Below are 27,839 nucleotides of genomic sequence, written 5' to 3' on the forward strand. Positions count from 1 at the left end.
CATCAAGTTACTGAAAGTATTTGTGTAATGAAGAGTTTATGGAATACGCTTGTCATACATGCTCCACATTTGTTGATGCTGCTTTGTTGTTATATTATGTTATGTATATTTTAAAAGCAAAAATAAATGATTAACTTGTTGGATCAACTTCCAAACAACATTAAAGTTTCATACTGTATGAGGTCAGAGTTTTTGCTGTGGAGGCAGTAAGAGATGATGTAGTCTCTGTGCCGAGTCATCCTGACTCAACTTTTCACTTTATTCTCCTCCTAATGCCAGCTGGACCCTGGTCTAATCTTATAGCATTGATTATTGTGTGTGTGTGTGTGTGTGTGTGTGTGTGTGTGTGTGTGTGCGTGTGCTTGTGTGCTTGTGTGCCTGACCTTTGTGGCCAGGGCCTCTGCATTCTCCCGGCACGACTTCTCGATCTCTAGCTGAGTCTGCAGAACACTCACCTCCTCAATCACCATCTGAGACACTGAGGGGAGGACACACACACACACACACACACACACACACACACACACACACACACACACAAATCATTTTAATGGTGCACGATATACTGCATTAAAGGTGCAGTGTGTAGAATTTAGTGGCATCTAGCTGAACGATATTGGCAGAAATATAATATATACTGGATAATAATAATACTCATATGTTTAGGTAAAAAAAAACACACTTATGAATATTACATTCTGTTAATTAGGGCAGTGGTGGTGCAGTGGTTAGCACTGTTATTAAGTAAACATTGTTAAGCCCGTGATTCTGGGTTTGAACAAACCAGCCGGATAATAAAACAAAATCTGTCTCAGTCTGATGACGGAAGCTGCCGTCTGTCTACTAAACTAAAAAGAAGTTTGGAAATGTTACACTAATATATTTACAGGTTATCATTCCTGGGCTTAGCATTGAAATGGAAAACATACAAAATCATTTTCAAAAAGGAACAAGGTAGCATCCATTTTTAATCGTTTAACTAGCAAACAGTGTAATCTCCTGTTTTTAAACAGCAAGCACATCTCACGCTTGACCTCTCATGTCAGAAATACAAACTCACACGCGTTCCTTTTGAAGGCAGCGTCTAGATTTTGCATATAAAAAAAACAAGAAGGAGTAATGTGATGTATTGTCAAGATCACAATAAGTGTGTTTCTGTGTAAAACCGTCATAAACGATAACAGCTAAAGCCTGAGCTTGTTAGACGCTCGCAGCTGTCAAACGTGTCACCAGAGCTCAGCTAGTCCTCAGTTATTTTAAAATGACCCAGATATGGAGACTTTAGGAAAATCTAGACTGAGAGGAGAAACTCAACGTGATGAAGCAGCTTTGCCGTCATGTCAAAATAAAGATCAAGCTTCTCTCTTTTCCCACTTCCGTCTCCTTCTTTCTTCTCCTGCTGCATTTCGTTTGTAATGAGTCGGACTGCTGGGAGATAATTCCAATCATTTCAGCCTTTTTCACACAAGAATTTAAATAATATCTTGAGCAAACACTTGGTTTACTAAAAACTGTGCAAATGATTTCATTGTGTCCTAAAACAGTTTATTAACAAATGTATTTTGAAATCAATTTTAAGAAATAATCCAAAACAATTACAAAATTTCAAGCTTCTCTTCTCTGCAAGTTGATACTGAAACACAATGAAGAACTAAAAAATTACAACTTACATCCATTAAAGGACCAGTGTGTAAGATTTAGTGGCATCTAGCAGAACGAAATAGAACATAATATTCATGAGTATGTTTTAATTAGTGTATAATCACCTGAAAATAAATATCATTGTATTTTTGTTACCTTAGAATGAACCCTTTATATCTACATAGGGAGCAGGTCCTCTTCCACAGAAGCCGCCATGTTTCTACAGTGGCCCAGAAAGGACAAACTAAACACTGGCTTTAGAGAGGGCCTTCATGACCACTGTAGCTTCTTCTACACGCTTGGAAGGGGAGGGTGAGGGGAGATGTGTTCATTTGGTTGCATTCTGCAACCTCACAGCTAGATGCTACACACTGGTCCTTTAAATCTCAATATTAAATCAAATATTTGCAGAGCTCAACTATCATTTCCTCTTCATCCGTCTTTCTCTATCTTCATCGATCGTTTCAGTTTCGTTGTGGTGACACAGTCGGACCGGGACTCTTTCAGGCTGCTGTGGCTGGATCGTGTTACAGCCGGCAGGAAGCTCCCACTAACATCCCTGATCCATTAACGGTGTCCTTCCTGGCTGATGTACAAGCCCCAAATGTGATTACACTGTTCACACACACAGCTGAGGGCAGAGGGGAAGATGTTCCTGCCCTAAAGCACTGCCAAAAATACTCTCAAATGAGATAAATGTAATCTTGCTTATTTGAATGTTTTATTCAAGTTTATGCAACTACAGTAGAAAGATAATTATCAGCTGTACAGATCTTATGCATTCCAGTACAGTAGCTGTGCATCGACCACAGCTCAGTCTCCTATTAGTTATGTTTATAAAGAATAGTTTTGCTGCAGTGACTTACATCCAGTGCGAATGTTCAGAGCCACAGCAGAAGTTAGTGTAATGTTCATGTAGTGCAGTCAAAAGTGAAAGTGAGTGTGTTTTAGTCTGTATAACATTGCAGATATTTCAGTTTTAAGACTAAGAGTTTACAGCCATGCTAGCAGCTCTGAGAAGCTGCATTTTCAAGCCATTTTCGCCATCGTAGCATGCTAAAGTTTGCTAATTAGCACTAAAAACAGAATACAGCTGAAACTGATGGGGATGTCATTAGTTTAGCAGGTATTTATCATACACCAAAGTATTGTGTGAATTAAATAAATAAATAAGAGTAAAAGTTAAAGGATCACCAAAGTTATTAGAATTCATCCTCTGGGGAACATCAATGTCTGAACCAAACTTCACGGTTATCCATCCAATAGTTGTTGAGATATTTCATTAAAGCCAAAAATGTCAACCTCATTATGGTACTAGAGGTAAAGTAGGACCATGAATGTCATTTTCACATTACACATTTTCATGACATCAAATAGCTGTTGAGATATTTCAGTTTGGGCCCAAGTGGTGGACCGACAGACCGACCACTGTTACCATCTCTAGAGCCGCTAGCGTGGCTAAAAGTCAGTTTATAAGCAATGATTGGCCAAAAACTGAGTTACTGATTTAGTCAATGGTCAATATTTTGAATCCATAGTGTGTGGTGTGATTTAATTGGACTGTACTGTCTTTGACCAATATTTCAGGAAGCTTCAGACCAGTTAACTCTTTTCCACTGACACCTGGTGCATAAAGCCCTTTCTCCTGTTTTAAGTTTATTTAATGTCTTTTATAAACTAAAATTGGTGTAGACTTTTTTTGGAGTTCCTCTCTCATGTTGCTTTCCCTTGAGCCCAGGTCGTAACAGTGTCCACCCCTGTTTGTAGTCATACTTAGTTCGAATTTGCCGTGTCATTACACCAGAATATTCTCTGTGGTTTGTTTTTACCCAACTGACATGAACACACAAACAAATCAATAAATCCTAAATAAATTATACAGTTTGGTCCTCAAACAAAAGACAACGAGGCAGCACCTTTACAAATGTGAGAGCCGATAACGAGACACCGTTTAAACTAAAAACTACAACAAACCAACTATCTAATTAACCATCTCACTAGCTAAGTAACTAAGTCATCCATCTTATTTACTGGTGGCATATTGGAAAAATTTAAGCTACAACATGAATTAACTGTGTTGGAGAATTTGAGTCTCTCTTCAAACGGAAACTTACATCTTGCAGCTTGCTTTCCTCTTTCTTTTTATTTGTTTCTATGTATTACTTAAAATCACTGTATTCAGATTTCAGCTATGAAGACAAAATAACAACCTGATATTAAAATATGTTGTCTTTAGATGAGCATTCAAACACAGTCATTAAGTCTCAACATTCAGCATATAAACAGTGTAACGTTCACTAACACCTGCTCAGTGCGTGTTTCACATCACAAACATCAATTGAGCAGTTAATGACAGGCTGCCTGTCCTTCATTTTCCACATGCAGACATGTTGTTATGCTGCTGTAAGTGAAACCATCCTGCCTGCTCAGCACACGTTCAAGTTTCATACAGATAACAAAAGTGTCTGTAACACTATCACACTGACGCGCTGCCATCAATCAATCCAATTCAAATAATGACTGAAACATCTGGGAGTGTTATTATATACAGCCATAATAGAAGAGTGACAGAGATGTTGAAGAAGAAAATTGCTAATTTATGTTCACAACCGCTGTTTGGTTCAATTCTTGGCTGAGCTCAAATATATCAACCATCCCTGAAACAGACAAATAAATGAAAATGAGTTTCAGAGACACTGTGATCAAGACGTAATTGTATCACAAGAGTAAGAACTGTACGTGACATCCAAAGCTAGTCTATCAGTCCCACACAAGTCCACTAATCATCCTTTTTTTTCATACATCATAATGTCAGGGGAGTAAAATCATTTTAAGCAAAGGAACCTTAGAAAACTGATGGATTAACTGTGTATTACTTTGAACTAGGGCTGCCTAGTGTTTTGTTATTGCATGTTAACTGTCATCGTGCACAAAAAGATTACTTTTTATCAAAAGTAACTTTGCCGATAACTATTATATTAGCAAATTTGAGTCACAATAGTCCATTAAACTGTGACGTGAATAGTTTAACTATATACATAACAGCCACAGTTTAGACAGCCGCTCTGACTATCTCGTAGTTTAATCATTTGTGTTAATGTGATAATACAAACTTAACACAAACAGCAGAAGATGAATTTATGTGGCAAGTGTTGAAACATTATTAAACTGGGTGTTCCTCTCTACCTCAGTCAGTAACTGTATGAGATAACCTGTATTTTTAAATATGCATGATCATGATAGCCTTGCAGGTGATGCAGGTCTTTTATTATTATTAATGTTGTGTGTTAAAGTCCTGAGAAATATGACTGTATTTTAATCCTCCTGCATTAGAATATCCAGGTGACACATAATGTCCCACAATCACGCTGATCTTTAGAAGAAGCCAAATATTTAATATGCAACAATATTGGAAAACCATGAGTAAAGCTCGCATTTATATTGCTTATATATACCTACTATTGTGTTAACACACTGAGGAAAAAACAATAAGAATGTCACCATGACGACCATCACCAGAACAATAACTGTATCTGTGTCATCGAGGCCTTCAGGCCCACAGAGCCCATTACGCTTCAGCCTCTTTCTGCCTCTCATAGATCTCAGGTGGAAGGTTCTCTGCTCGCAGGCTACATGACTAATGCTTCTCTGTCTGTGATGATGCAGCCTGGACGCAACGCAATTAGTCCTACACGAACACACAGACACACACACATACCAGCAGGGCTTTGTGTGTAGCTGGTATGTGTGTAGATGCATTATGTAGGGATGCTTTTAGAGGACAGCCTGTCTCCAAGACATCACACTGTAACTACAGACCGACCAGCAGCTCATAACACAGAGCTCTGACTTCATTTAAAGCTTTAGAAGTAAACAGATCCAAATCCATTATTTCCTTTTCCACTAACAGTACTTTGTAAAGACCCCTTTTATGGGAACTTGACAGAATAAAAGGCTTGATCTTTCATATTATAGAGATACAACAACAACTACAAAGCACTCAGAGAACAGGCACCTCCGACCAAGGCCAAACAGTCCTCCCGATGTGTTATTTCTATCATGGAAAACATTTTTATTCTGCTTCAATACACAGAATGACTGTGAGAGGTTTTATTTCTTAAAGGACGGGTTCACAATTTGTCAAGCGTGTTTTAAAACAACAGTCAGGTGTCCATATGAACAGTGAAGGAGGTTATCAAGGTATCAAGTGGATATCTGCCACATTTACAGTCTTTTTAGCATCAAATTCCCTCTTTATGTTTCCTCGGACAGCGTTTCCCCGTTGAGCTGCAGGTGGAAGTATAGTAACAAAAAGAGGAACTTTGGCACTAAAAAGACTGTAACATTGAAAGATATCTACTTGATTTGACTCATTCGGATGGCTGAAGCTTCATTTTTGCTGTGGGTTTTGTTCCCCGTCACTTACATTGTAAGTGCATTATGAAGGGATCTGCTAATGGACAGGAGGAATGATTACAGCAAGAAAAACATCTTAGTCTTCTGTGGCCAATAAAGATGAAGTGAGTCCATTTAGAGAAAGCCAATGAACGGAGAAAGAAGAAGAAATTATTCCCGGAGAAGACTCTGCACCACTGTTTGATTCGCAAGCCCCCATTGACCACTGTGACTTTATCTACTGGCAGATACAAGTTTGGGCTGATTGTAATACTGTATGTATATTCTTGGAAGATGAGCTGACCATATCTAGAGTGAACATCTTACAGTATGATGAATTTCATGACAGAAAAGTGAGAAAAGCCACCAAAAACAAGTGATGCTACATTTATTTAATAAATCATTCAGAAGACTCAAGACTTTCTTGTTACTTGTTCTTTGTTTCGATGATGTAAAGATCCTGGACAGAGATGTTGACACATCTTGACTGAGTTTTTGATTCACATGAAGTGTGCAGAATATTCTTTGCATGACAGTTCCTTTTGTATTGTGTGCTACAGGAAGAAGATCCTGAAGAAGGTTCTCTGCGTCGGGCTCTGAAGCCAATTTTACATGGTGGCCAAACAATGTAAGCACAACTTCCTGTCTGTCATGTCATGCACACTGGCCCAAAAAGCATTTTTTCTGCACACAATCATTGGAAAAGGAGCAGCTGTAAAACAGTGAATACATTTTCTGAGCGAAATGATTCACTTTACTATCAGAATTTGATCCATACGGTCCAATAACATTTTGAAAGTCTAGAAGGTCCTCACAATATGAATAATTTTATCCCCATTCAAGTGAGCAGAGAACCGACAGAAAGTCAACCAGCTCGGCCAGTGGAAGTCTCGGACGCACCGGAAAGACTCTTTAGGCCCAAAAGTGCGGATGTGTGAGGAAGACAGGAGACACGGTAGACAGTTTTTGTCTTCTAGTGCAACCTAGCAACTTTCATAGGAATGAATTGGCCCTGTCTTTGAACACAGTATCCAGTTGTCCTTAATACATCCATTGGCCAAATGGGTCTCAGTGTGATTGTTTTGGTCTGCACCCAAGTAGGATTGATGTGTTCAGATCAATTGCACCACATGGGAAAACTAATATCAATCTGAGATGTTTGCCAAGCAATATATCTCAAATGTCACTAAAGGGCCAAAAGCTGGATGCAGATCAAAAGAATGCAGTAGACATTTTACCAAGTGACCTTTGAAACCTTTGACGGTCTCTGAACGCAGTGCTAGAGAGGCTCTGGGTTTGGGTGAGGAAAGACTAGTGAGAAAACCTGAGTATGATATGAGAGAGAAAGAGGACGGGGAGTGTTGCCAGATCTATTTTTAATCCCTCATTCAATGTTTAATGCCTCTGGATGGGCTTTGGTGGTGTGATTCCCTCCCAGCCAGAGACTCATTTAAACCCTCAGCGCTCTCAGGGCTGTATTCAGTCGCTTTAACCACCGTTTCAACCTACATGCCACGGTGGATCGTCCTCAGCGTTGCTCAGCTGCACCGCAGTTCAGCTGAAGCTCTGTGGGTCAGACGCAACAAAGGAGGCAGAGACGGGAGGAGAGCGGGTCATACTCTGCTATTTATAGTTCTTTTTTTTTATTTTACTCTGTTTTTTACTTGAGAAACCAGCAGCTGGTGCCATCACAGGAGAATACTGGAGAATTTTCTGTTAGCTGAGTAGTCAAGCTTGTTTTCATTTGATAATTGTTTTGCCATTTCCAAGGACTTAAACTAGTATTTTTCTTTCTTTATACAGCTATTTGGTGTACATTTTATTTAAAATTTTGTTCATAAAAGCATTAAATTGTATGTATGTATGATGTTATGATTGATGTCTTGCTGTATTTTTGTTTTTCAATATACAACAGTGACAAGGACATGGAAAAATAAAGAATTTAACCAACTAACTACTTAATTAATTAATGACCCTGCTTCCTGAACTATAACCACCACCCAATTCTTGCATTTGTTCAATGATCTGCTGTTGTGTTCACTGACAGCTGTTGTTTGGAGGAACAATTGACAGCAACAGGCAGCAACAAACACACAAAAACAGTGACAAGTTTAGATGAGAATGACGCAGTTGTACAGTTTGTTGCAAGTCTCATTACAGAAATAAATATATTATATATTTACCAAAATGTAAAAGAGAAGCTCCACTTATGATGTGCTTATTTCAGCAAGTGTGCATTTAATTTAGGGCATCTATGTTGTGTGTGTATTTTTTTAAAAATTTTTCACTGAAAAAGCTATGAATGTTTTACTTGAAATACTAGTGTTTGTTGCATTCATTTAGAAAAGCAAACACCTGCATCAGAGGTGTCTGATTACACTGTACGATCACTAGAAAGTAATGGACACCTGTCAGCCAATCACAAATAAGAATTCTCAGTGACAATGATATAAATATATATATTTGGCAGGCAAACTAGAAGAATTCTCTCTCCCTCGTCATTATAAATCAAACTTTTTGGGAGCTCTGAAAGCCATACGATGAAACTAGGGTCTCCTTCATGAGGTAGTGTTTGTCCTACAGGCCTCCGTCACCCTTCAGAGGAAACTGTTCTGGGTCAATAACTCCTCCGAGTTTCATAAGATAAATGACGTGCCCTTAAAACCTGTAATGATCAGACTAAATACAAAGTGCTGCTTTTGTTTTTCACCAGTGCGCCGGAGCAGGGGAAAGCCTCTTTAGTGACGAGCCATGTTATTAACAGATGATTTGGAGGATTAGCCAACGGTAAGCACATTCATCCGTGTGTAATGGTGAAATCCCAACACAGAGTGTTAAAACAGGGTTCAAAAGCTGGCCAGGGAACGATCACAAGCCAACATGCAACCAGTCCAAGCCAATACCGAAACCTTTCTTGAATGATCGTTGCATTTACGTAAAATGGTGTATTTCGGGGGAACTCTGGGACACATCAACGACTGAAAAAGTCACTTTCCTGCTCGGCCTACAAAGGATTTATAACAAAAAGAAGCATGAGTATTAATGCCAGTGAGGTATAAGCTCTAACACTAACCCGAGGCTAAGCTGTGAACAATAGGTGGACTAATGCTGCCTTCAAGTGCTTCTCATAAGCTTCTGCTTGAGAGATTCAGAGTGGTATATATGAGTTGTTGTGCATTTGAGGGCTGCGGATGGGAAAACAAACAAACCCAACTCTAAATAGTTAAAGAATACTGTTTTAAGACAGATTTTTATAATGTGTAGTGTTATCAATACCAAAATGAATATCTATCTTCTCTCTATCTTTGGCCTATAAGAGAAAAACAGGCCAAGTTCCTATCTCTGATAAAGAATTGGCTTGGTATAGAGTACATGTTGATCTATTGAGTTATGTATTTAGATTGAATATAAAAATCATGTCATGAGCTCCCATCCGGTTTAATAATGGAGGCAAAAGTTTAATTTTCTGTTTATTGTCCTCGTGTTTTTTATGTTTCTTTGACTTTTAACATCTCAGGACCATGTTGGAAATACATGTTTTTTTTTCTTTAACGTAGATATATACACAGATACCTTATTAAATTACATCAGAGCAGCCCACACCTAACAGCGAAACAACTTGAGCAGTGTGCTCATGGACAACAAATATTACCAGTAATTAAGGAGCAAGAATAAAACAATATATAGATATAAAATGTAACACAATTTTCAGCCAGCACAGAAGCTGCGATAGTTGTTATAAGCAGTTGCTACAAGCAGTTGACTGTATGGGTGTCTTTAAACAATAATCAAATAAACATATTTAAGCATTTTTCAATATTCCTGTAAGTCAACTTAAAACAACTTGCACAGCTGCATTGCATGCTTGTCCCCATTTTTCTGTCACAAATCTTCATGTATTAAAGGATACGTTCATAATTTTTCAAGTCTGTCTTAAACAATAGTCAGGTGCACATATATAGGGCTGGGTACCAAACTTCGATACTTTAATGGAACCAACCAAATTGCTTCAATACTATCGAATGTCAAAACATTCTTGTCCAAATTTCGATACCTAGCAGGAGCAAAGCTGTCTGGAACATCCGGCTGCTTCTCAACATAAACAGCAATGGCAGAGGTCAGCTACAGCGGCTATATCAGTAACAGGAGGTTGGACCAAAACACATAACCTGCAGGTAAGACAAGACGAAGCTGTATTAAAATATCAAAGATGATGATACTGCCTATCATTTGACATCAAAACAGCGGTGGTTCAGCGGCTGGCGAACAGCTGGCGAACAGCTGGCGAACAGCTGGCGAACAGCAGGCGAACAGCTGGCGAACAGCTGACAACAGCGTCTTGTGAGGCTCAGCTAACATTAGCTGTGTTGTTATGGTCACGCACAGACTGCTTTGCTACGTTAGTGGACGTTTGCAAGCTACCAAACCACCACTGTTTTGATGTCAAATGATAGGCAGTATCATTATCTTCAGTATGTTAATACAGCTTTGTCTTGTCTTACTTGCAGGTTACCTGTTTTGGTCCAACCTCCTGTTACCGATGAAGCCGCTGTAGCTACTGTTGTTGCCTCCATTTGCTACATTTTGAGCTGTTAACCCAGCCAGCATTAATAGACAATATACAACACAAAACAGCTGTCAAAAAGCGAAGTGATAAAACCATTTATGCTAATGTTAATTAGCTGTACAGAGACAGTCAACACTCTCTTTAAAATTAACCAATGATAAAACTAGAGAGTTTTGGTAGTTTCTTCGATATAGCATGATGTTCTTTTTGTAAATTAGGGTCCCATTTAGAGCAAAATAGACGATAAAGCAAGGTATGCTTTAGGGCGTGACTACCTTGTGATTGACAAGTCGCTACCACGGCGGTGCATGAGTGGATGTATAAAGAGAACTGGATACAGCGTTGGAGGCGGGGCCCCGTTCATTCCTGTGAAAGTTGCTCATTGGCACATGAAGCCAAAAAAGTTTGACTTCCGTGTATAAAATTACCCAGATCGTCGGGGATCATTGGGCCCATAGAGCAGCCGCACTAGTGGCTTTTGCTGGCTGAGCCGGCTACTTCCAGTTTAACCCTCCGGCTAACTTGAATGGGGATAAAAAAGAATGGGGACGTCTATTTCACAATGTAAGTCTATAGAAAAAAGTCTTTTTGGGCCCAATTGCATCACGTGATGTTGTAATTACACGGTTTGGCCACTATGTCAAATTGGCCTCACAGCCCGGCGCTGTTCCTGGGGGCTTGGGTGCATGAGGTGCTGTAGTTGGACCCTGAGAAGCTCCTTCCCAGCTCCACTCTCTCATCCAAATATGTTCACCTCTCATCACTTCTGGCTCCAAAAAACCAAGATGGTGACAGTCAAAATGCCAAACTCGAGTCTTCAAAATGGGAGTCCACAAACAAATGGGTAACGTCATGGTGGCTACATCAATTATTTTTATACAGTCCTGACCAGGCATCGGTATGTGATGAGTTGGGAATGAGAATGTGTTGGTAATTACAGTATTTTCAAGAGCACTTTAATGCAGGGAAAAGTGCTGCCACAGGCTTTTATCTAAGTACAGTAGACTGAATAAGTAGGCTGCATAAGCTAACAGTGCCACAGGCGATCAGTTTTGTAAAGTGGTATCACAGTTAGCTTCCAGCTACTTGTTCAGTTACAGCTTCAGATGACACTGCAAAGAGCCTGAGATTGCGTGAGTGAAAAGAAATACTCTGAAGAATATCTACCTTCATCTTAAACCATTTCGATTCATGAAACTAAGGTTATTTATTCATGTCTTTTTTTGGAGCACTGTGCTGTGAATGTACCTGTCTCCTCTGTGTTTCTTTTTCATCTTGATTCATTTCTTCTCTTTTGTTTTTGAGGCGGGATATTTTTATCGATTTCCCTAGAAGGTGTCTTTCCATTGCCTGCAGTTTTTACATATATATATGTTTTTTTAACATTCCTTTTTTCCAGTTTCTTGTCATTCGGAAACCAACCCAAATGTATTTCTCTGCCTGCATCTAATTTGAAATTTGGAGAGAGATTTTGGCCGCTATTAAAATCTCATCCTGAGCCATGTTTGACACTCAACTCCTTTGCAAACAACTTGTTCTGCTGCGTGTCTTAATACAAAGCATAAATTACAGACTGTCAGACATCTGCTCCGCCTGCTTCCTAGCAGCTGAAAATCTCAGTAACATGCAGTCATAGCTGTGGCGAAGAGGCAAAGGCAGTTTTTCCCATTTTAACATAAAGAGCTACAACATTCAAGACCAACAAAAGCTCCTTGAACTGAGATTCAAAGAAACCTTTTCATAGACTTTCTTCAACTTTCATCACTTTCTCTAAAAAAAAAGATGAGAATCAGTGTTTTTACCTCCCTGTTGCTAATATTCCTGTCCTCTAACACTTTCTTTTTCTTGCTGCTGCTTTCAATCAACTACCTTCCCACATTTAAAAATGATGGCTGTATAGATAAAATTTTAGAAAGGTAGGTTGTTCATATAGTGAGTATTGGAGAGACTGTCCTCCCAAGAAGAAGAACAGGATCAAACGCTTCAGCGAGTGCCCTAAAACAACATATATTTATGTTCAATGGATAGCGCCCTCTAGCTTATAGGGGTATATATAGCTTGTTTTAGACCAAGCAACCTGCTGATGGTGTCATTACGATTCATCCTCTGGGGAGCATAATTGTCAAAATGTACAAATTGTCATAAAATAATAATTGTTGAGATATTTCACTCTGAATGAAAGTGTTAGGGTTAGGGTTAAAAAAAAAAAAAAAATCAACGACAAAGTAATTTAGAAACCCAGATGCATCACAGATTAAATTCACTGTCAGTGTGATCATGAGTGAGCTCATCCGTCAACGATATTGAGCGCATTACCTCACAGAGAGTTACAGGTCAGGTCATGTTTTCACTGTTTTATAGACAGTCAATCTGTGCTGAACTCCCTCAGTCTGGCCTTTCAGATTCAAACGAGCCTGAAATCAAGTACCTGCCGGCGAGACCAGTCTACCTCATTAAATCCATTAACATGTGGCTATCAAATATGGAGTAGCAGGTAGAAAAGCCTTTTGAGGGGCCACAAAGGATAAAGAGTTATTCAGGAGTGGTAACCCCCTCCCTCCCTCACACACACACACACACTCATCCTTCCCCCATTTTCTGCTGCTGAATAATTCATGGGAGAAGGTTTTAATAATTCATGGGAATAACATGACAAGAGCGACTGCTGTCTGCTCAGGGGACAGGCAGTGAATGAATAAATGAGTGAATGAATGAGAGACTGAGCGTATGAAGTGACGGCGTCCGTAATGAAAAGGCAGATTAGAGTTTTTGCTGACTATGAGGATTTGAGGTCCAGTTTTGCTGCTTCAGTACGTATCTTAGTTTTTATTCTTTTGTTTCACTTTTGGCTTTTAAATAAAAGTGCATCTGCATCCCTCTTAGACAATCAGGGATGGCCTAGGGGTCTGACTATGTAATCACAGTGTCCATCCCTCCCCTCCCTCCAGTCATTTCCTGTCATCTTTCTATGGTCCCTCTCAAATAAAATAAATTTAAAATTTAAACATATATTTAAACCAACAAAAAACTTAAAAACTGCTGTTGAGTGCTGACAGAACTGACTTTTAGCCAATCTCAATTACATACTGTGTGTCGGCCTTTCACAGCAACACTCTTTATGAAAGACAATACCTCCTCCATTATCGTAATGGCAGTGAGAGTAAATCATATAATATGAACACACTTGACTATGATGTGTGATGAAGGGTATAAGAAAACATAACCTAGACCTATCGATCTGTTTGTTTTCTTTCAGCTCTTGTTTCTTCTTCTGCATTTTTTCTACCATCCACAACCATTCAGCAGGCGGTCGCCAAATTCCTTTTAAACTGTCTAAATCTAAACTTTACAAGGTAAGTAACACCAGGCCGGAGCTAAACACCTGAAGAATAATAGTCTACGGCCTTGCTACCAGCTGTGCTTTGTCACAGTGGAGGTTTGCACTAAATGCTAACATCGGCATGCTAATATGGTCACATTGACAATGCTAACATGTATAATGTTTACTCTGTTCACCATCTTCGTTTAGCATGTGGTAATTTAGCACTAAAAACAAACTACAGCTGAAGTGGATGGGAGTGTAATTAGTTTTGGACAAACTAAAATTTTGACCTGATGATGGCGCTATGCAAAATTATTGCATATCAGTCCTGAAGGGTACATGAACGTCTGTGCTAAATTTCAGTAGTTATAAACACATTTCACTCAAAATCTGAACCTCCGGGCGACACTAGAGGAAAAGTTAGAAGATCACCAAAGTTAATGGGTTTCATCCACTGGCGACCATGAATATACTTTCAAAATCTCATGGTGATCCATCCAATAGTTGTTTAGATATTTCAGTCTGGACCAAAGTAGTGGACCAACTGACCAACATCGTCCTCCATACAACTGCTAGCAGGACTAAAACCTACATTCTTCATTTGATATTTGTCATAATAAACTATTAAAAGTCTGTATCAGGTAATTTTATTTTAGGCTTTTATGATGACGAATGGTAAATTATTCCAGTGGTTGATCACCCAAGCAGAACAGTTTTTTTTTTATTTGTTTTGTTTTGTTTTGGCGCTTTTGTAATCCTATTCATCGTTCTAGTGGTTATCCCTAAAGGTTACCATCTAGAAAAGACAGTTTGGTTGTGTTATTGCACATATACCCCAGACAAATGCTAAAAGACTACAAACAAACCTTTCCTCCACCTTCAACCACAAGGCACGCACTCTATCAACGTCTTGTCTTAATGTACAGTTCAGGCTGTAAAAAAAACCAATTGAAACACCACACCGAGGTGAAGCTCCAGGTGGAGGCTGCCTGGTTTCCTGTTACCTTCTGAACAATAACAGCTCACTCAACAGGTGACCACACTGCCTGACACCACTGACCTCTTCTCCATGACAAATATGTTTCTTTGCAATCCATCTTGTGTAAAAAGGCCACGAAAATACATACTTAATCTCTTTGGAAAGCAGATATTGCTTTGCTTACCTTTTACAATTATATATGAGGAAGTCACAGGATTTAAAAAGTGACTTTAATTTTTCTACAGAGAAAACTGCCGAATGTTCAGAGGCTGGTAGTCTTCTACTTGGTTGTATTGTCTTAAATCATGACAACAGACAGAAAGGGTCTCACCTCAAGCTTAACTTCAAAACTATACTTTATTATATGTTTTATAGTTTAAGTCCCCATATTTAGCATTTATAGTCAGACTATACACAGCTAATAAATGAAGTTAATAAGTCAATAAATGGTTTGGAACATGTTATAATGTAGTTGTAAGCAGATATAAGTGTTAGTGTATTTGTTAACAGCCATAACTCCTCTGGACAAACATAACTTGATGTTGGTAATATAAACAGATATTGAATGATGATATAGTAAAACACAGTTGTATATTGAATATTGTACAATTATAAACACTTAAAATGTCCTTACATATTCTCATAACTATATTATAATGTGTTATAAACCATTTATTACATGTTTATACACTGCTTACAAATGCTAAATTGTGGAAGTTAAAGTTAAGTGTTACTGACTAACCATTTGAGTTTTTATCCTGCAGCTATGAAATTTTCTTTTATTCACTCTTATTCACCTCACAGGAATATGATATGTAATTATTATTAATAAAAGCTGTATACTTCCTGTCTATGTATTGTCTTACCTCGGTGAATAGTCATGACAGAAACCAGCGCAGCCGCAGCGTTATCAGCCAACAGATAATGGCAGACGTTCAGCTCCTCACTGGGCACAATCAGGAGGTTAAACTCCCCAACACACAAACACTGACCTACAGTTGGCTACCTAACCCGACAGTCGTCATGGAAACGGGGACACCCCCCCCTCTTCCCCTCCTCTTAAACACACCCATTCAGAGGACAAGGTGTCGGAGATGTCATGTTGCCAGAGGTGAGGAGGAAAGGTGTGAAGGATGAGAGGGAGGAAGTGAAGGTATCGGCTGTCTGGTTGTAGGCGGGATGATATGTCCGTCTACTTGGTGATTTGGATAGAAGTGTGTGTGTTGGGGGTAAATCTATATTTAATCATTTAAAGGATAATACCAGTTTCATAGTAGTTTTGTCTTCCATTTCTATCAGTAATAACAAGCTGACATCACCAAAAACAAATCTGACAGATAAAGAAACACGAGCAGTCGATCAATCAATCACACAGGTTGGAAACAAACCAACAGTTAAATCCAGATTATCTAAACCACTTTATTTGGAGGTCAGACTGAAAGTGAGAACACCTGAAATGTCAGTAATAATTAAAGTGAGCGCACAACTAAGGTGAGAACAGCAGGTCAAAGTTGAAGCAGGACGATGGTCTGTAAACTGTGATGGATGTTTGGATCATTACAGCCTGCCTTTGTTTTCTTTTCCAAAAAAGTTTGATTAACCTCGAGGTTTGTTTCCAATCTCCCCATCTCCCCATGATGTCTCCCAAATCTTAGCAATTAATTTGGTCAGAAATGATATCATTACTGATAAGAATGATGGACAAAACTATAAGAACAACACACATGTTGTAATAAACCATATTATCCTTTAAGTACCAACTATTGTCAAAGTTTTCACTTATAAATCCTATTATCAATAAAGATAATAGGATTTATTTTGAAATCCAAAGCCAGCCATTCATTGGCAGCCATTACCAATGACCACACCATGAGCTCACACTGTTAGATTTATGAACAGTTGTAAGGACAACAGGAAAGCATCCCCCCCCCCCCCCCCCATGTTACTCTTTCTATTATGAATGTTAAATATACGAAGTATAATGCTTTCGTATAATATACGATTTATATTCATAAAACTTTCCCAAATCCCAGAAAAATGATTTTAAAGTTTATGACATCATCCCAATGTAAAGTCATTGGGTTGAGTGGGAAAAAGTACTTCTATACATATTCAGTGGGACGCACGATGCAGAAGCTAGAAAACTTTTTTGGACTACACGCCAGGTGAGCAATTTTTATATATTTATTTATTTATTTATATATAGTTCCTAAAACATCCATGGCTAACATGCTCACAATTACAATGCTAACATGCTGTTGTTTAGCATTTACCTTGGTTAGCGTGATAGTTTTTTGATAGCAACTTTTGCTAATTAGCACTAAACACAAAGCAGAGTTCAGGCTGATGGAGATATCATTCGTTTTGCAGGTATGTGGTCATAAACTAAAGCACTGGACAAATGTAGACTTTGACCAGAAGATGAAGCTAGACGAAAAGTCAGAGCATCACCAAAGTTATTTAAATTCATCTTGTAGGGGACATGAATGTGTGAACCAAATTTAATATGAATCCTTCAAATTGTTGTTGAGATATTTCACTCTGAAGCAAAAATGTCAACCTCATGAGGATGCTAGAGGCGAAGTCGAGGGATCATGGAAGTGATAAGGATTCATCGTCTAGAAACTTTGAATGTCTGTGCAACATATTCTGTCAGTCCATCTTGTAGATGTTGAGATATTGAACTGGATAGGTGAACATTTTAACCTGCTGGCGGTGGTAGAAAAAGAGTCAGGGGATCACTAAAGGAACTGGGATTCACTCTGTGGGGATCTTGAATATCTGTATAGAATTTCATAGCAATCCATCCAACGGTCGATATTTCAGTCTCAAACAAAGCGGTGGACCGACCAACCAAGCAGCACTGAAACTCCTACAGCCACGCCATGAGAGTGGCTAAAAATGTGGGGTTGAACATCTGGAGAAGCACCCCATGAGTTTAAATAACTTCACTGTGCCTCCCCAACTGATTACAAACCTACACGTTCGTCTGATCTACACTTTAAAATAAAGTTCTGTGAGTTTGAACGACGCCTGGTGTCTGTGATGGCGGAGGAGTCTGAGGAGGTGTAAGGAAGCGCGGACTCACCTCTCTTGATGTGTTTGAGTTGTCTCTCGGCCTCGTCTCTCTCCTCCGTCAGCCTGTTGCACTGCGGGAGCAGACAGCGGGGTCAATGTGTGAGATCATGTTCCACAACAGACTGAATATACAGGTCACTGATACCAGCAGCAGCGTTCAGTTACACACACAGTGAGTCACTTACAACCACAGGCTGTACAACAGTTTAGAAGCTTGGCTGTTAGAAGACACAAAACACTATAATCCCCAAATGTTACCTGAAATTTATTGGTCTGTATTTAAAAGCTGAAGATGATGAACCATGGAGCCTGACTGGTAACAAATATTTGATTGTTTATGTTGACGTGTTGCTCAAATGACTTAATATGTTTCTGATAGTAGCAGGAGATACTGAAGCTACAGACTTCCTTAAGGTTTGGTAATGTGGTTGAAATCTAGATCATGATAAGAATATATTAATCATCACAATATATAGCAAATGTATGCAAAAACACATATAAAATCAAATTGATGTTCAATGTTACAGCAGACAAAACTCGACCAAAACTAGTTTTAAATAACTGTTTTTATTTATTGTATATCTACTTTATTCATGTCTACTCGCTTCAGCTTCTTCCTCAACAGAAAAAAATGCCACATCCCAAGACCTGCAGTCAGGTCTGTCAATCCACCAAGACCTTTGCCTCTCCTCCAGCCTCACAAATAAAACCCCTATACTAAACTGAATTATTAATATGAATGATTCAATGAATAATTTCAGTGCACAAGCTACTATATGAAAAATTTTACCCTTGGTACCAGCCAGGGTCCATAACCTACAGAAAGAACTGATTTTGTGAGCAAAACTCTTCAGCTGACTCATAACTTCTCTGACTTTTATTTAGTGCCACCAGAGTCTGAATGACATTATTTTCAACTGGAAAACTGAACTGCAGAGAGAACTAAAGCATTTTTTAGATCCCAGATTTTCCTTTGAATTGTCAGAATGGCCCACTGTCTTCTTGTATGCTGCTTTCAAAACCATAAACCTCAAAATAGATTGCACACAAAAATTTAAAATAACAATCCCAACTGGTGTCCAGTGGCCATGACAAGAAACTACAGGGTTCAAATAAACCGCTCACAACATGCTGACTGTGGCTTTAATGGAGAGCAGCCTCTGTCGATCTTCAAACGCACCAAAAAATTGGAAATTTTGGGAGCCAACATTTCAGTCTCAGGAGACTTAAGAAAGTGCAGTCGAGGCAGATTTCTACTCTCTATGCTCTCCATATAAATATTCATTGTGCCTGATCCTCCTCCCTGCTGAAGGCTGCGCTGCCCATCTCTATCGTCTCTAAATGTTGCCTGGCCTTCACAATAACACTGACTACCTATCACTTCTGATAACAGACTGACTCCCTCTGCTCCCGCTGACTTGACGGCTGCCTTACAAAAGGCAAAAAGGCTGTAATTTTCTGATCTGATGTAAGTATCCCCTGTTGTGCTAAATTTAGGGTGAGCAGCTGTGGAGAATCCTGGTTTGGATGTCAGAGGGATGAAACTTGGTTGACAGCAGCAGCAACTGCAAATGTCACTGAGGTTAACAAGTACAAATTAGCCTAGCCCTAACCCGAGATCCAGTTTTCTGCCTAACCAACTAACTCCTTGTGGTGATTTTATACTCAATGATCAATTATTTTTTCTTCCCCTCCCACTCTGTTCAAATTCAGGTTAACAAGAGAATGACATCATCTCATTTTTTAGCCAGTATCGAAGCTTCTGCCTCTTTTGTTTTCAGGACAGAGATCCACGGTGGCCTTCTGAGTGACCACAGTCAATAACGGTGAAGCTGCACACGGTTCATTTAAAATGGTAATTGGAACTCATAAAGCCTAACAAAAATAACAGTCAACAGACAAAGAAAACTGTCTCTTCAGGGTCGAACAACCATCAGAGGACATGACTGACTCCATGTACAACCATTCATTATATCATTTTGTTCCTTGTTTATCTTTTAGTTATTCTACATTATGCGGTAACACGATGCTTCATCTGACCCAAATCCAATTTGGTTCCAACAAAATCACAGAGGGCAAAATAAGTCCACACGGATATTTTGCATCTCATGAATTTGCACATTGACCAATATCAAGCCGACTTTATTGTCCAAAAAAATGGAGGAAGCTACTGTAGCTTGTAAACTGTGTTCCACCATTCACTTTTTTTAACCTCATTTATTGAAGTAAAAGCTATTCCACACAAGAGCAAAGGTTTGCAGACAGGAGTCAATGGTGCAAATATGTCTTTTGAATAAACTGAAGTCAATTCCTGCTAGCAACTGAGCTCAGCTAACATGCTAACAGAGTTTGCTCACAGAGCTTTATTTTCCCTCGTCAATAACGTTTTTTTTGAACGACATTGTGTGCAAGCCTAAAGAAAATGCCAGGAGGAAGGAAACTGAAGCTGAAATAGGGAACTACTCTGATTGAGTTAGCAGTTAGCTCGCCAGCTACAGTAGTTCATCAACTAGCCCAGCGAGTAGTCACTACAGATGAAGATTTGACACAATGGATAATATAACAAGCTTTTAAAATACAACACATTGTTAAAGATGAAACCAGTGGTTTCCAACCTTTTTTGGCTTTTGACATCTTACAAAAAGCAGTGTGTAGTCGGGGTCACATTTCACATGTCTATGAGTTGTTAACAGCTCCACCAAATAGTGATTTTTCCCTCTAAACTTCTCACATGCTTTCATTTCAATAAATGTTCGAATGATCCAATATTTCAGCAAAAATCAAAGATTAGAGAAAAAGTATGAAAACAGATTTATGTATCATAACCCTCAGATTTATCTGGGTGTGAGCCCTTGGTTAGGAACAACTGGACTAAAGCTGCATTCGTATGGATTCAGGCAGACAGCAGACGGCAGATGGACAACCCCTTTTGGACAGTCCGATGGAATGGCAGGACTCGACCAGTGGCTCCCCCACATCTCCGAAAACATAGAAGCAAATTTCCAAACAGGCGTTATTTTGATAAACTAACCACATATTGGGAATTTAAATGGTAACTTTCTGAAAAAATAATAAAACTTAATAAAGTGACATATTTTGCCTTCCATATGTCAGCTTCTCTGTTTCTATGTAACATCTGGTTGTAAATTCCATTGCGGAGGACGGAAAAAGTCGTCTACCGTTATCACTGTCAGTATTCTTTGCTGGCTTCACCTAATTTTACCGTCCTGCTCTCGTCCATTAAAATGATATCCAGTTTGCCTTCTTCTGTCCACCTGAATCCATGTGACTGCAGCAAAACTAGCTAACTGTATATAAAGTAGTGTAAACTAGCTCCACCTCCAGCAGCTACAACAGTAACATGCTGCTCTAACACTGATGCTTCACTATTAATAATCTAATGATGTCATATATAATAATATATCAGTCAGAGGGACCAAACCACTACTTTTACTGCAATACTTTAATTATATTTTGCTGGTAATACTTTGAATAAAGTAGGATTTTTCATGCAAGACTTTTACTTGTAATTCAGTACTTTTACATTGCTGTACTGTTACTTTTACTTAAGTAAAGGATCTGAGTACTTCTTCCATGACTTCTTCAATCTATGACATTTAATGAAATAACTTGTTGGCCTGATTGGGCTTAAAGGTTAAAACGTGCGACTTTGAAAAGGGCGTAACTGCGACATATCCACCCCGATATTCAAAGATAAAAAGGACAAAAAGGACGCTCAGCATCCAGCTGTCTCTCTCTCTCTCTCTCTCTCTCTCTCTCTCTGTCTCCTCCAGCAGCAGGAAGCACTTGGCCCACTTTCTCCCAGCTCTACCTGCAGTCTCACACACTGTCAGCTCAGATTTCCCTTGAGGAGCACAGCGAGGGCAGCGGGTTCACCGGCAGACAGCAAGGCAGTGCCGCTGCCAGGGTGAGCGGTTCAATTCCCTGCGCTGCTTAGAGAGTAGAAGGATACACAACACTACTCTAACTGTACAGGAAGACAGATGCTTTTGCCCGAATCATCTTACAGTTTTTCTCCCTGCAGACATGTATATAAATATGAACAGTAACTGACTGTCATTTGAATTTTAACAATAACACATTGGCAATTAGCTTGTAGCTTCGGTTCTGTTGTTTTCTCGGTTCTGGTGCAGCAGTGTGGCAGTGACCGGTGATGGTCGATGGCTCGCAGGTTTAATACATTTCAGCCTTCAATGCTCACATGTTGGACAGTAACAGTTGGACGAAACAAGAAAGTCTGTTTTTTTATGTTACGCTAAGTTAGCTATGTTGCTAATTATATTATGCTAGTATATTAGATGCAAAATCTCTTTCTGCACTTTTTTAAATTTATTATTTCTTATTGGAATTGTGTAGATATTGGGGATTGGATCTGTTTCTCACATTTGTCTTTCTAAAAAGCTGAGACATGTTATGTTTTCTGTCCATAGACTTGCAACTAAAGATAACTTCCATTATTGATTAATCTGCTAATTACTTTCTCAATTACTCGCTTTATTGTTTTATCAATAAAATGTCAGAGTAGTGAAAAAATGCAATATTCACTTAACTATCATGACAAAGAAAAGGAGCACAGCCTCACTGGAAACCACAAACTGGGCAATGTTTGTTATTTTTGCTTGAAAATTCAATGAAATTATTAATCAATTATCAAAAGCAATTAATCGACTGATCATTTCAGCTCTACTGTCCATATTCTAAGATAAATTAGTAGGTATGTACCACTACATAGAACTGTACAATTTCAACACTTTGTCATATGTAACAAAATAATATCAATTTTAAGATGCACTTATTAGCTTTTGTAGCTTTCAGCTGCATTTCATGGTCTTCATTCGGTGAATGGAGTTGCAGCTCAGTTGTTATCACAAGACCTGAGTGTGGAACTTCAGTCATGTGATGGGAAGGAACCATGGTGGTCAGGTGCATGATAGCATGCATGACTGAGCTCCATTTACTTAATGAAGACCGTGAAATGTGGTTGAAAGCTAGTAAATGGACCATTGAGCCTAGATTGTCTTGTTAAATATGCATTTTCCTTAAAAGTCAAGAATGAACCTTCATGCTAAAGATTATTATTTTATTTGACGTCAAACAAAAATATATACCAGCCTGTACTTAGCTTAGCCACTGCAAAGAATCATGGGAATTGTAGTTGTTGGGTGCTAACTGATTAAATGGTGTTTTATATTATCTGATACTCTGACTGGAGCAACACATGAAGGAGTTAGGAGTCAAATTCCCAATGTAATGCAATGGGAAGCAAAAAGGGTCAATTTCTGTGTATATAACACACATTTAATGGTTGGGGGTTCAGTTCCCAGTAACTCTGTGATTAGAGCAAGGCACTCACACTGACAGGGTTTAAGAAGAAATTCACTTAATGTGTAGAGCAAAGAAAGGTTGCGAGTTCTATTCTCTCTTTGTGAGTCAACGGGGAGAGCAAGACACTTGCAAACCCTGAAGGCTGAGGGTTCACTTCCCAATTTAAGCCAGTGAATGAAGCAAGGCACCAGCATTGACTGGTTTAGGGGTTTAATTTAGTCCTTATAGGTCACTGATGAAGGCTAATAGGTTGTGTGTTCAGTACCCTGGCTAATTATGTGAATAAAGCAAGGCATGACCATTGAAAGGGGTTGGGGGTTCAATATCTGCTATATTTGGATCTTTAAGGTTAAATCCTCCACAAGATAAGAGATGTGAGGCCTCATATAAACTAGTTCTGCTAAATATCAGCTCAAACCTGAGGCGAGGCTTTTTCATTATAGCATGAAGTCAGATTACAGCCCAGAATCAGACTCTTTCTTCTCAGCACATTTCCCTGTAAAATAACAATAATTTTTTTAAAAAAAGAGACTAAAATCCGTTAAAAAATCTCGTTACTTGCTCATGAAACCATCAGAAAAATTAATCTCTGATACAAAACTAAGGTATAATTTCTCCTCTCTGCTTAAATGGCGAGAAGAGCGACAAATTTAGGGAGGGGTCCGGCTCTTTGATGTCTACAATAACCTCCAGGAGAAGCCGGCCGGCGAATTATACCGGCTGAAATTAGCCTGCAAAATGTCCCATCTGAACCAGACAGACGCATGAACAGATATTTTTCAACACATTTAGAGTGATTTACATGCAGAATAAACTGGATCAGAGGCAAAAACTCGTCAGGATGTGTGTGTGTGTGTTTTTTTTTATCGGTTTACCTCTGTTTGCATGTGTGCGCCCCTCTCCTCCTCGCATCCCTCCATCTGCGCGGATGATGAGCAGGGAAGCATTTTCAGGAGAAGAGTGAAAATGTATTCCCACTTTGGTTTCCTTCTAAGCAGATAAGGCGATTTTTTAAAAAAAGAAAAGCAAATAAAGCAACACTAGAGGTCTATTCTCAACAGCACATGTCTGGATCCGAGCCCATTATTATTTATTTTTTTAATTTTCTTCCAAACACATGGGATGGAGGGCAGCTCTGCGCGCTGCTGCTGCCGGCGGACAGGATCCTCCCCCTCCTCCTCCTCCTTTCACTGACAGCATCATCTGGCTCCCCCTAAACCCCTCCTCCCCCCCCCCCTCTTCCTCCTCTCTCCTCTTCCTCCCTTCTCAGTGCTGCAGGCATAGTCGGACCAAACCATTTGTGCACGTGTGCGGAGGTGATGGACGCGGTTACAAAAAAATTCTGTCAATTTTAATTGATTGTTTTACTTCGTTTTATATGTTGTATAGCTTGCAGCTTTCTATTATGACAATTATTACACTGTGGTCAATTTTTTGACACTTTAAGGTCCCATCAGAGTGTCATGGTGCGTTCAAGGGAGAATTCGACTTTCGATCATTCTGAGCTACAGCTGCTACATCCGCGTTGCATTCAAGTTTCATTTTGTAGCAGGGAAAAATGAGAAAAGCTTATAACAACCATTAATGTATAATTATCTTGTCTTTTTAAAAACCTTTTCTATTTTGTTTTCTGTTTTCATGTGCAAGAAGAAACGAGTGGCTGTTTTTTTGTGTGTAATGTGTCTAAATCACTGTTGTTTACTCGTTTTATGTTCTTGTTTTTGAGAAGCACTTTGTATTCCTTGTAGCTTATTATCTGTGGTATCTATGTAGCCTAATAAGCCTAATGCTGCAGTGTAGCTGTTACATTATTATTATTATACATTTGCCTATAATATTATCCAGTCACCATCATTTCAATTGTAATTTAAGTTACAAGAAAAGGCAGTAGACATTTTGAGCTCATTTGACCAATCAGAGCTGACATTACCTCACATCACGTCACCTGCATCATGACCTGTTCAATCCTCAGTGTGACGTCTGTAAATGTAAATTTAGTTAAAACATTTTTTTTAAAAAAACTGGTTGCTTCCTCCAGAGACTTCAGATCAGCTGTAAAGGTCAACCTTTGAACACTGAGCTGTTTAGACACATTTCTACAGTGTGTGTGTGTGTGTGTGTCTACATGGGGAAACAGCTGCCCTACAGCAGCATCTAGTGGCGCTATTATGCAATTACAGGACATTTTAAAAGACATTTTCATCATTTTGTATCTTAATATAATAAGATGCCTCTCAGTGAAACTTCCCTAAATAAATAAACGTGAAAAAAAGCCATCATCATCATCATCATCATCATCATCATCATCATCATCATCATCATCATCATGACACTGCTAATCAGTATTAGTTGGTCTAGTATTTCATAGGTAATAATAACTGTAATAAAGATTTCAGAAATCCTGAGGTCAAATAAAAGTATTTTTATTTATTTCTGGTAGACTATAAACACTATGAATAAAAAATAACTACCTAAAAATACTACATAAATAAATTCATATGGAATGAAAATAGATTTGTTTGTGACAAACTAAAAGTTGTGACCAGTTAAATGATATTTTCTTCTTCTCAGACTGACTGAATGATTTTAAGAGGCCTGAAGTAAAATATTCACAAGAAATAAAGCAACACATATTTATTCTTATTGCCTATTTCTTTCTTTCTTTCTTTCTTTCTTTCTTTCTTTCTTTCTTTCTTTCTTTCTTTCTTTCTTTCTTTCTTTCTTTCTTATTTCTGACCCTTTGGATTCGTCTCATGACCACTATGGGAGTCCTGAGCCTCGGCCAGGTTGGGAACCACCTGCCAGGAAGGGAAACACTAAAAATAGATTTCTTTTAGTTCATTCACAGGTTTTATCTCTCTAGTCACTATCTTACAAATATCTGTCAAGACTGTTGCCACTTCAGGACTCTAATGAAACTGTCAGCGTCATCATTGTAAAAGCCTTTGGAAGGATTTATGTGCCTTTGTGAAATCCAGAGTCCATCTCACTTTCTCTCTCAAAGGGGAAAATGTTTTGTTTGATTTTACAGCAGGAACAGTGATGAATGTTACCTGATAAACTTTCTAAACTAAAGCTTTCACTCACTCACTTACATCATTGTGATAAAAATACTCACTGAGCTGATTGAGAAATATACGCAAATCTTTAAATGCAAGCAAAGAAGAGTCTCTTTACCCTGGCTGAATAATGATATTTGCCAGTTAATGAAAAAAAGAGATCTTGCACTGTCCACCAAATTGAATACGGATTTTCTCATTTTTAAGTGTCTGAGAAATATGGTGGTTAGGGAACTTCGAAAGGCAAAAACTACATACTTTACACAACTGATTGTGGAATCTGAAGTAAATAGCACCTCTCTCTGGAAACACCTAAACAGTCTTACTAAAGTTAAGCCCAGATAACAAAAATCAGTAATGGGGCTGGAAGTAAATGGAGTGATTAGCACTGACAGTACAGGAATTGCAAATGAATTTAATAATTTATTCATTCAGTCAGTAGAGGAGCTTGCTGAAAATTTTGAACCAGCAAAATTATCACAGGTTAGCATCACCACAGATTCATCACAATCTTTCTATATTAAGGAGGTTGACCAAGAGAAAGTGCACTGTAAAAAAAAAAAAAAACAAACATAAAAAAATGGTAAAAACTCTGGCAGCAAAAGTTCCCAAACACTTACCGTCAAATAACAGTATAACAGTAAAAAACCTTTAGTTATTCTACAGAGATTTATTTTAAAAATACTGATATTTACTTTGGACTTTGTCTACATTTTTACAGTCCAACCATTGTAAAATAAAAATAAAATCTCATCATAAAACATCGCTGGAATGTTAAACAAATGTATAAATCAGCACAAAAAATGAAAAAGATTGCAGAACTACCTTAAAATTACGTAATTTAAATGATTCTCTTGTTTTCATACAGTAATCTTTGGTAAATTCATAGGATTATCCAATCAATCCACAAGAACTCCTCATCAAAGTACAGATTTCTGGATGTAAAACACAGAAAAATGATGTAAAATTACATTCACATTACCCTCCTTCAACACCCATTAATAGTATCTTGAGAGCTTTAAGCTTTTATTTTATGTGATTATCCAATCTATTTATAGTAGATCCCTGGTACATTTATATTGTACAAAAAAATAAGATCATGTGAGAATGGTTTACAAAAACATAATTTTAATAATCATTACTTTATATAAACATTATTTGACAGTAATTACAAGCAACTCTCCACAGCAGGGTACATTTTCTTTTTGTTTCTATTTTGACAATCCTGTTCCACTAATTTTCTGATCTCTATAATATTTGGTTTGTTTAGCTTTTTCGTGTTTTATTGATCAATGTGATTTTAAATTGCTGTTTGTTTTATTGTTGCTGTCGTTGTGTGAATCCCAGGAATAATAGTGATCACTTTGTAGAGGCTGATAGGGATCCAAATAAAGGATGAAGAATAAAGTAGGCTCAGATGAAGTATTATGCATGTTTCATCATGGCACTTTA

The 27,839-nt window shown here is 38.4% G+C and overlaps 1 protein-coding gene across 4 annotated transcripts in view; it reads right to left on the minus strand.

The window, feature by feature from the left end:
* Positions 1-24,492, minus strand: part of shtn3 (shootin 3) — a 43,481-nt gene extending 18,989 nt beyond the window's left edge. For all 4 annotated transcript variants that reach the window (XM_044363965.1, XM_044363964.1, XM_044363963.1 and 1 more), the window contains exons 1-3: positions 24,204-24,492; positions 17,993-18,053; positions 384-478 (exon numbers count right to left, since the gene is read on the minus strand). In XM_044363965.1, the coding sequence (XP_044219900.1) occupies positions 384-478; positions 17,993-18,053; positions 24,204-24,275 (228 nt within the window). In that variant the 5' untranslated portion in view covers positions 24,276-24,492. The remainder of the gene's footprint in view (positions 1-383; positions 479-17,992; positions 18,054-24,203) is intronic.
* Positions 24,493-27,839: the final 3,347 nt, after the last annotated feature.

Source organism: Thunnus albacares, chromosome 10, assembly GCF_914725855.1.
Source record: "Thunnus albacares chromosome 10, fThuAlb1.1, whole genome shotgun sequence".
NCBI classification, from domain to species: domain Eukaryota; kingdom Metazoa; phylum Chordata; class Actinopteri; order Scombriformes; family Scombridae; genus Thunnus; species Thunnus albacares.